The sequence below is a fragment of the Argentina anserina genome, chromosome 4, assembly GCF_933775445.1.
Source record: "Argentina anserina chromosome 4, drPotAnse1.1, whole genome shotgun sequence".
NCBI classification, from domain to species: domain Eukaryota; kingdom Viridiplantae; phylum Streptophyta; class Magnoliopsida; order Rosales; family Rosaceae; genus Argentina; species Argentina anserina.
The window spans coordinates 10,070,934-10,080,473 of NC_065875.1; the positions used below are offsets into that span (position 1 = coordinate 10,070,934).

The following is a 9,540-nucleotide window of genomic DNA, read 5'->3' on the forward strand; positions in this document are numbered from 1 at the left end:
CTAATAGGACCTTTCTCTACTAGTAAATCTCTCCATTTGGGATCAAGATGATCCCAATTTCTAGGGAATGGAACTTACAAAATCTTCAACTTCCTCCACCGGCTGTTCGGCCTCTTCCACCAGCTCTTCAACCGCCTCTTTCACTGGATCTTCTTCTGCCTCTTCCCTCGGCTCCTCCGCCAGCTCTTCCGCAACTTGCTCTACATCATTTAATTCTTCATCACGAATTTTCTCCTGATTGGCATCTCCATTCGTTGAATTATGTGGTTGCTTAATAAAAATTCTATGAATAGACCCTTTTTGAGATTCATCAAGCTTCTCTCTTCTTCTCATTTTCAAAAGCTTTTCATACCTAGATGGAGGAGCCATTCAGAATGACAGAATTGGGTGCAAACAAGGGGTCTGAGAATTTGGGTAGTGGGTTTAAGGGAATTGAGGCATAGGTTTGGGACAAAAAGAATTTGGGTACTGGGTAGGTCAAATAATCTGGAATTGAGGGATTGAGATCACATATTGCTTAATATTAATGTTGGCCAGTTAAACAAAAAAAAGGGGAAACATGGGTTTCGAACCCAAGACGTGCCACTAACAGTAAGAAAACCACATGCCAATTGCCAATTGAACTAAACTAAAGTGTATAATTGGTTTGATGATACCATACAATTAGTAGTACCTTTTTAATAAAAATAAACTGGATTCTAGAGCCTTGTCGGAGCGCCGGGCCTTGTGCGGCCACACCACCGGCACTCCCCCATAGCCGGCCCTAAAGACTTGGTTGGATACATTTAAAACAGAACAACCCGTAGCTCCGCACACAACTTCAAATTCATCTCAGCTGTAACTTTAAGATGCAATAAATTGACAGTAGTATGCATAATGCTCAACATCAATAGACGCGGTTTGGAATATACGAGAAATACCGCAAGACAAGTTGTTCCATTCCAATCAGTAAAAATGTCAATGTTATATTTTTGAATGCACATTATCATCAAAACGGAGGTAATAACTTAATTTTAATTCGTTGCATGATTCTGTGTATCGCCGCGTGGCGCAGAAAGAGTGGGCAGATGATGCAACTGAGGAACAAGGTGAAAGTAAAAAAGAGGGGATGCACGTGGGGTCACGTGATATATGAATCTACACCTGGGTCTGTTATCTCTCTCGTCTCAATTGTTTCACTGAAACGAAGGGATTGCCTTGTTCTCTGGATTTTCAGATCTCTTGGCCGGAGTTCTTGTCTCCTCAACCAACGGTACAGATCTCCCCCCTCTTTCTCTCTTTAATTTTCTTTTTTTCGGTGCCTTGGATTCATCATTATAATCAAAATTGACGGAAAATTTAGGGAGAGAAGACTGAAGCTTCGCGTCGAGTCTCACTTGGCGTTCGCCGATCGATTTTTCTTCAGGTTTTTCTATTTCCTCGCTTTCCTCAATTCATTATTTTCTGGATTTTCTAATTAGTTTGGAATATATGCAATCATTCTTGATTTGCTTGCTTGGCTTGTTTGAGATTTTGGATATATAATTTGTGGAGTGCAAATATATGAGTATGAATTAGGATAATTAATTAAGTTTAGAGATACTTATCAAGTGACTATAGAACAAAGCATTTTCTAGGTCAATCTACCCGAACCAATTTATGCCGTCTATAATTTCTTTCAACTTAGTTTTGGCTTCTACAGAAATGTATAATAGTGTGGGAGCCCAGCCTGGTGTGCCGAGACCATCTCCGAATCCCCAGCCGAATCCATTCGGAAATACGTTTTATGGGGCTGGTTCTGGACTTATCCGAGGTGGATTGGGTGCTTATGGAGAGAAAATTCTAGGATCAAGCTCCGAGTATGTACAAAGCAATGTAAGTAGCAGAGCTTTCGGTTTATACTACAAGAGATGACGATTATACACTGTTACCTTGTTATATTCTGTTTTGGTCAAGATCTAGAACTTGTGATTGAAGTGTAGATATTATACACATCGTTGCATCTTTGCTGGCCCTTTTTCAACGAACTTGCTGCATGATATTCTTTGCAGATTGAAATACTTTTTATATCCTTATGTATATTTGTCCCGTAAGTGTTACTTTTGTTATTGGATGATACTTTGATATAAATGGATGAACTTCCCTCCATTAATTGGATGATCCCTTTTTAAAATGGCTTGATTCAGGCGGAACATATTTGAGTTGTTGACTCTTTTTTTTTTCCCCACGATTTATGTAAGTAACCAAAGGTTCATAGTCCATGTTTAACTAGGCTGGCAATCTCATGCCCAAATTTGTACGAGGCATGCAACAAAAAAGAATGGCATTTGATCAACTTCTACGAATAATTAAAATTACTGTACTCATCTTTTTTATTTGATACAAGCTTTTGTTAAGTTGAAAGTTTGTTATATGTTTCAAAGTGATTGAGCTTTTGTTCTGATATTATCTACTTAAATGAGCAGATTAGTAGATATTTCTCTGATCCTCAATATTACTTCCAAGTCAATGATCAATATGTGAGGAACAAATTGAAGGTTGTTCTATTTCCATTTCTGCACAGGGTAAGAGCTAGCCTCATGTGGTTTTTGCTTGTCAAATTACATTCATGCAATATAATTCACTGATTCACACCCTTCAATGACCTTTTTGTTTCAGGGTCATTGGACACGGATTACTGAGCCAGTTGGTGGAAGACTTTCGTATAAACCCCCAATATATGATATCAATGCACCCGACCTCTACATTCCCTTTATGGCATTTGGTACCTATGTGGTTCTGGCTGGCTTTTCATTGGGTCGTCATGGGAAGTAAGTTTATGAAAGTACTAATTCGATTCTAATCATAGTTGATTTAGTGATGGCATTTTATCAATTGGGAATCACCATTAATAGTCATGTTTCATTAGTTTGTCATCATTTTCCCTTACCTGATGATGCTTTGTAAATTTTTTCGGGTCTCCTAGATGAAGATATATGAGAGAAATAAGTGAATATTTCAATTGGTTTATGTTGCTTAAGTATACTTGGCTTGCCTTTCCACTTGAAAATGGTCAAATTATTCCTGAGGGCAGTAGTCGTTGAAATTATTACCATCGGAAAACATTTATATTATGGTATTCTGAAAAGGGTAATAAATAGAAAAAGAAATAATTAAAATGATTTTTTGGTTGAATGCTTTTGGGCCTGGTGATCGAAACTTGGAGTGAAATCTCATCACTATCTTTCATTAAGGTCCGAAAAAATAGCTTTCAAAATCTGAGATCAAGCTTCAAGCAAGTCATTTGCTAGATTCTGCTCCTTGGCTTAAACTGCCATTTGTATTTCAATTGGGAAATTAACAGCTCTTTGATGTACTGCTTAATTTTAGGCCTGCTTTAGTTATTAATGGAGACACTGATCTGGAAGGATTTGATAGGTCTTTTGATTCTTACTTGAGGTTTAATCAACGCTATATACTGTTTGGTTTCCTGAACTATATGCCTGCACTGGGGTTTCCCTTCATAAGAAACTTTTAGCTCTTCTTACTTTCAATACTCATTCTTTCTTGAATTGTTTTTCCTGTGTACTGCCAGGTTCAGCCCTGAGGCTCTAAACTGGTTGTTCATCAAGGGACTTCTTGGGTGGTTTGTGCAAGTTTTAATTTTGAAATTCACTTTGTTTTCATTGGGTAGTGGTGAGGCGCCCTTGCTAGACGTAGTGGCATATGCGGGGTATACTTTCACAGGGTTGTGCTTGGCTGTGCTTGGACGGATTATGTGGAATTACTCGTACTATTTTGTGATGCCTTGGACCTGTGTATGCATGGGAATCTTCTTGGTGAAGACTATGAAGAGAGTCCTCTTTGCAGAGGTGAGGAGTTATGATTCAAGCAAGCACCATTATCTCCTGCTTTTCATTGCTTTGGCTCAGTTTCCAGTTTTTACTTGGCTTGGTAACGTTAGTGTTAATTGGCTGCTATAAGGCTGCTTTGGTATCGGGATAGAAAAATTCTTTGTTTATAGCAGTATCTGAAACGTTGTATACAATTTTCTTTGTATTCATTTCAAGTGAAGATGACTTTTGCGCTCCCAGGTTTAACAGTTATAGTTTTGTGTTCTTAGTGCTGCAGCTTCTTAAGGAATTGTAATGTGTACTAGTACCCTGGGTAAGAGGGAAATGCTAGACTGGAAATTCATTATCGAAGGATAAAGCGTTCCGGTGGTTTTTAATTTTCAGAAGAATCATTACTAATTATTATTTAGCTAACTGTAAGTTTATCAAGGTGTATTTGACCTGTCTAGGAATGAATTCTCAGAGTTCCAAAGTAACATTATCCAAAACAACAATAGCAAACCCTGTTGCTTGGCACTGACGTCTGGTCTGATATGGTCTGGTCTTACCCACTGGTCTTTGGCCGCCCGATACATTCTTCTACTTTCCTTTGGCCGCCTTCGCACAACGGAATGTTATCCGGACACCGCAGGCAGTTGTTTGAAAGACTACCCCGGATTGTCTGCGCTCCTTGAAGAAATTGCGCCGGAAGCTTTCCTAGCAAAAAGTTGTGATCCAGGTAGAGTGCACTCCAGCCTCCAACTCTTGCACCGTACTCATCGGGGATGCGACCAAAGAACTGGTTGTAGGAGAGGTTGATTGTTGTTAGATTCTGCAGGGTTACCAAATTGACAGGCAAATGCCCTCGCAGCTGGTTTCCTTTGACATCGAGCACCTCAAGCTCCTCTTTTCCATCAGATCTTATGATTTCTAACGTTGTGAAGTGGTTATTGGAAAGATTGAGTTCGGTGACCTTGGGTAGAGTAAAGAAAGTCTTGGTAATAGCACCTGAAAGTCTGTTGCCGCTGACATCAAGCACTTTGAGGTTGCTGAGTTTGGCTAGAGGTGTAAGGTGGCCTATGAACAAGTTTTGGCTCAAAACTAATGTTCTCAAGCTTACTGGGAAATTTGGCAGAGTTCCAGAGATCTGGTTTCTGCTGATATCTAATGTCTTCAGCTGCCATAGTCCTGATAGGTCTGGGATTCTACCACTGAAGCCATTGTTGGACAAGCTTAAGAATGTCAGGCTTCTTAGTCCACCTATGCTAGAATGAATGGTCCCAGTAAGCTTATTGAACGAAAGGTCTAGATATTCAAGCTCTCTGAGTGTGTTCAATCCGAGGGGTACGGCGCCGGTGAAGAAATTGTTGGACAGTGAGAGTCTGGTGAGCTTCTTTAGATTGCTAATGGACTTGGGTATCGGTCCTCGGAAGTTGTTCTTTCTGAGGTTGATGGAAGTGAGCTCGGTCAGGTTACTGATTGCAGATGTTAGGAAACCCTGATAGCCGGCGCCGTCGAGATCAATGGCAGTGATTCTGCTTGGGGACTTGTCTAGAGGGAAACTGCATAAGATTCCGAGAAACTGCCCGCCGGTAGTTTCGCAGGGATCGAGCTTGAAGTCCCAACTACCAAGATAGGAACTTGGGGGGATGGCGTTGGGGTCTATACTACGCTTCACTACACGAAGAACTTGAATATCGGATTCCAGTGTTAGTGAACTAGTAAGCAATGGAGTAGTACATAATGTGGTGAAATACACTAGACAAAACAGAAGCATCAGCTTGTCCATGTTTGGTTGCTACTGGGAGGGAGAGAGGGAGGGAATGAGTGAGCTTACTTGACACCTTGTGTCGTTGGTTTGTTTGGCTTCCCAAATGGTCACATCTTTATAATTAGTTCAGAGGTGTACACCATGGCAAGAAGCTTTATGAGAAAATGAGTTTGATCTTAATTCAAATGGTCATGCCAAGATAATCGGTCACTTAAAACCTTTTACTCGTATCTTTCTACATTCAACCTACCAAACTCTTTAGCTTATCTCAACCATCTTGTTGTACATCAAGAGCGCTCTTATCCCATCAAATAGAAAAGATTCAATTCTTCTTTGGATGATTTAAAAGAACTAAACAAAGACTATAAATAGCTAGAGAAACATATGGTATAATCAAACAAGTGCTAGCACACACATTTCACATTCTTTGCAGGCGAGTAATATAATCATATAGAAACACAGCATTCTTATGTAACAGCTAACCTGCAATTCAAACATCAAACATCAATTACCTGTCAGTTGGGTATTTCATAACAGGCACATATATATCTTTCATTATAAGGCCGTATTGAGTTATTGCCAAGCAGGCAAGATTACAGATTAGATATGCATCCAATAAGAGAAAACAGAAAGGAGAAGCCCCTAAGGTAGAAAATTTACTACCTCATGATCTTAAAATCATGAAGTGCATCATAAATTATTTCATACATACATCAATACATATCAGTATGTACTCACTTAAGGTATAAAAATACATACTTCAACCTATCAACTAATCCATCAAGTTGATACATGCCTAAAATATGCCAAGATCAGGAACAGTGAAATGCTCATCATCATCATCTGGGATTTCAATCCGAGGCTTCTTATACGGACTGCTTGATTTCGGGGGTCTGTATGATGTATAGTTGCTCGATTGTGATACTGGAAGCTGAGGTACTTCGGCGGCTGCCAAAGGCTCCTGTGGAAACTGTTCACCAAAAAGACCCATGTCTGCTATCCACTCAAGCTCTCCAAACTCAATCGACTCTTTCTGTAAAGAACACACACATGAGACTTCTAATTTAGTGAAGTAATGCAAGGACACAACAAATACCAATACAGTTTAAGCATGAACTGTTAATACATTATTTCTATAATAGATATACAAACTACTGAATTGCAACCACTAACCGCTAAAGACGTAACTAAGAAGTACTACCTTGTTAATTTACAACATGAGACTTCTAATTTAGTAAAGTAAAGCAAGGAAAAGCAAATGTTTTAGCATGAATTGTTGATACATTATTTCTATAAAAGATACAAACTACTGAATTACGACCAATTACCCACTTGTTTACAACATGATTAATACCCTGAAGTAGAAAAAAAACCAAGTTCAAAAGATCATCCGTCACTCCATAAATGACAACAATTGGAAACATAATCCAAATGCGAGTCGTATATGCAATCTATCGAGTTCCTATATATGAACTGGGTACTAGCATCAAACAATAAATACAAAACAATATTCAATAAAGCATGTAGAGTAGTTCCATGAAGAAAACGGACCTTATCAGAAGTTTCAAAGTCAGATAATTGAAGCAAGTCATCAACACCCCAAGGAGAGGAGGAGGAGAAGGCAGCAGAAGAAGGGAGTTTTGAAGAAGTATGATTGGGTGGTGGGTCTAAGTTGCTAGCTTCAGCGTCCTTGGCACAAGCGGAGCTCAAGGCAACACGGATTCCGGTGGCGAGGAACCTCTGGTGGTTGGCGGAGAGGGTATTGGGTGAGTGAATTGAGTCATCACAATCCTGACAGAACAGCGCCCTGTCTTCCACGCAGAAGATGAAAGCCGCCTTGTCCTGCCAAAAACAACAACAACAAGAACATATACACATGAGAGAGAAAGAAACAGAGAGAGATTGAAGTGATGGGGTTAGTTAGTTACCTGGCAGATATCACAACGAGGGAGCTTGTTGGAGAGAGATTCAAGAACAAGGCGGTGGTGCTTGCTGGCCAGTTTATTAGCAGCGTGCACTTCCACGTCACATCTGGCGCACAGTGCCGCCTCGTCCGCGCAGCATATCACCGTCGCCGGGGCTTTCTCGCACACATCGCACTGAATTTTCATCGCCGCAGCCGGATTCTTTGGAGAAGACAAAGAAGAAGAAGATGATAAGGGAGGGAGGTGAGGGGGGTTCTGGGGTGGTGGGTTGAATTCAAGAGAGAAATAAGGAGAGAATATCTGTGTGGTTAAGAGTGACTGGTGAAGGGAGTGAAGGTGGGACCCACGGAGGGTGCGTCTTGTGGCTGTGGAGGTCTTGCTGTTCTCTCTTTGGCTTTGCATGTGGCTATGGATTGTTACTTGCCGCAATACCGTCCATGCCACCTAATTTTCGCACCCACTATACACCAGTATGAAATTCACTTCACTACACCGGCCGTCACGCACGCGGATACGTACCTCTCTGTATTACCGGGGACGGAATTCATCAAACTTCACCTTTTTAAGACATTTAACCGAGATAAAAAGACATAGGATCAACCAAGTAGTTAGCCCCAGGACCCAAAATATATACAATCAATATTGCAAGGCCATGAAGTAAACATGCAACTAAGGTTTAATTCTGACTCACTGTTTATTGTACGAACTCGACATACATAGTGAAAAACACACGCTCCGACTTTCTCGGAGCACCAAGGAGAGTAATCCTTTCGGCTTAGCAAACAAGGCGGCTAGGATCTCTTTATCATCGATCGTTTTTGCCGTCGAGACTTCCAGTCCCCTCACACCTTATCAGGCCGGCATGGCCCCCCATCCTCTCATTCCTCGACATTCTCTCGTCCTTCATGGTTCTCACTTCCACAACTTTGGTTGAAGGAGGAGCAACCTCGGATGTTGGAAACATATGTGCAACCAATTCAATGCCACGGAAGAAGACGATGGTGCGTTTGAAATGTTGGTCGCCATGGATTTGAAAGGACATATCATAGAAGAATCGACAAGTATCGGTGATCGGTCTGACGCCACTGGTGGGAGGAGTCTAGAGGTTGACGTCGGTGGCGAAAGGACTAGGTTGGCCACCCGAGAAGAAGATGGCTGCTGGGAAGCTGCAGCAAAACCCTAATTAGGTTTGGTTATGGGCTCGGCTTATTGGGCCGGGGACCTGGCAGAATCCCACAAATGCTAGGGTTTGGGTTTGGGTCATTGGGCCTGCTATCAAACTTGAAGTGTAGCCCTGATAATAAGAGCAAGGGGATCGCTTGGATCTTAGTGTCCTTCACCTAAGCTATGCAGGGATTAATCCTTTTTATTTTTACTCTAGCTACTTGTTGCACACCGATTAAAATTCTAGGTCACGTTAGTATCTTCCATAGGGGTTTAATATAATGCTTAGTTCATCATTGACATTTTAGCTTTATTCGTGCGTAATCTTTAAGGAAGGTTACGTGTCATAGCATTGGATGCTTGTTCCAGGTGGCAGTGTTATGTAACATCCCGATTTTTCAAGTAGGTCAAATTGTATCTTTCTTTTTAAAGATAGAAAGTGGGTGTCTTCACAGGTTTGGTATATTTTTTTGTTAAATTTTTAGAGTTCCAAGCTATTTTTAGCGATTTATCAAAGTTTTGTCAAAATTTCATGCGAGGACAAGGGCTCACCCCTGTTTTGCAAGTATCTAGTTGCATTGGTTGATAGAGCGTTCTAAGACGTTTATAATAAACTCTGCAAAAAAATCATATTATTATAGGATAAGCAAGAATCGTTAAGTCTGGGGAATTGAAGGGAACTCAACACTCATCATGTTAACGAAATAGGGGGGGTTTAAGATTGGTTGTTTAATTACTAAAATGAAACCTAAACTACTATTTACATGATCAACTTCTCTTTACCAACTCTCACACAAAACACTCCTAACACATAACAATCACATGCTTGGATTCAGAAACACGTTAAGCACAATTAATTACATGTTTTAGTTCTGATCTTAATTAGAGC

At 40.5% G+C, this 9,540-nt stretch overlaps 3 protein-coding genes across 4 annotated transcripts; 1 reads left to right on the top strand and 2 right to left on the bottom strand.

Moving 5' to 3' along the window:
* The first annotated feature begins 1,148 nt into the window (after positions 1-1,148).
* Positions 1,149-4,049, top strand: LOC126790538 (uncharacterized). 2 transcript variants are annotated; one of them, XM_050516816.1, is made up of 6 exons: positions 1,149-1,252; positions 1,343-1,405; positions 1,667-1,854; positions 2,445-2,543; positions 2,638-2,789; positions 3,554-4,049. In XM_050516816.1, the coding sequence occupies exons 3-6, from the start codon at positions 1,684-1,686 to the stop codon at positions 3,939-3,941; spliced, it is 810 nt and encodes a 269-aa protein (XP_050372773.1). In that variant the 5' UTR covers positions 1,149-1,252; positions 1,343-1,405; positions 1,667-1,683; the 3' UTR covers positions 3,942-4,049. The 2 variants fall into 2 exon arrangements, with proteins under 2 accessions (XP_050372773.1, XP_050372772.1); XM_050516815.1 differs by having other exon boundaries at positions 1,155-1,252; positions 1,682-1,854.
* Positions 4,050-4,356: 307 nt separating this feature from the next.
* On the bottom strand, positions 4,357-5,580 carry LOC126792149 (receptor-like protein 53). The gene has a single exon (XM_050518632.1). It carries the CDS (start codon positions 5,578-5,580, stop codon positions 4,357-4,359), a length of 1,224 nt encoding a protein of 407 aa, XP_050374589.1.
* Positions 5,581-6,070: 490 nt separating this feature from the next.
* On the bottom strand, positions 6,071-7,756 carry LOC126791027 (B-box zinc finger protein 25). Its single transcript, XM_050517417.1, has 3 exons — positions 7,491-7,756; positions 7,114-7,404; positions 6,071-6,595 (listed from the first exon to the last, which is right to left on the bottom strand). The coding sequence occupies exons 1-3, from the start codon at positions 7,671-7,673 to the stop codon at positions 6,359-6,361; spliced, it is 711 nt and encodes a 236-aa protein (XP_050373374.1). The 5' UTR covers positions 7,674-7,756; the 3' UTR covers positions 6,071-6,358.
* Positions 7,757-9,540: the final 1,784 nt, after the last annotated feature.

What these genes read in the sequence shown, in the direction of transcription:
- LOC126790538 (XM_050516816.1), top strand. Translation starts at nt 1,684, where the DNA reads ATGTATAATAGTGTGGGAGCCCAGCCTGGTGTGCCGAGACCATCTCCG. An exon ending in TATTTCCATTTCTGCACAGG is followed by an intron (nt 2,544 to 2,637) that starts GTAAGAGCTAGC and finishes TTTTTGTTTCAG; the next exon opens with GGTCATTGGACACGGATTAC. An exon ending in TCATTGGGTCGTCATGGGAA is followed by an intron (nt 2,790 to 3,553) that starts GTAAGTTTATGA and finishes GTGTACTGCCAG; the next exon opens with GTTCAGCCCTGAGGCTCTAA.
- LOC126792149 (XM_050518632.1), bottom strand. Translation starts at nt 5,580, where the DNA reads ATGGACAAGCTGATGCTTCTGTTTTGTCTAGTGTATTTCACCACATTA.
- LOC126791027 (XM_050517417.1), bottom strand. Translation starts at nt 7,673, where the DNA reads ATGAAAATTCAGTGCGATGTGTGCGAGAAAGCCCCGGCGACGGTGATA. An exon ending in CTCGTTGTGATATCTGCCAG is followed by an intron (nt 7,405 to 7,490) that starts GTAACTAACTAA and finishes TGTTTTTGGCAG; the next exon opens with GACAAGGCGGCTTTCATCTT. An exon ending in ACTTTGAAACTTCTGATAAG is followed by an intron (nt 6,596 to 7,113) that starts GTCCGTTTTCTT and finishes TGTTCTTTACAG; the next exon opens with AAAGAGTCGATTGAGTTTGG.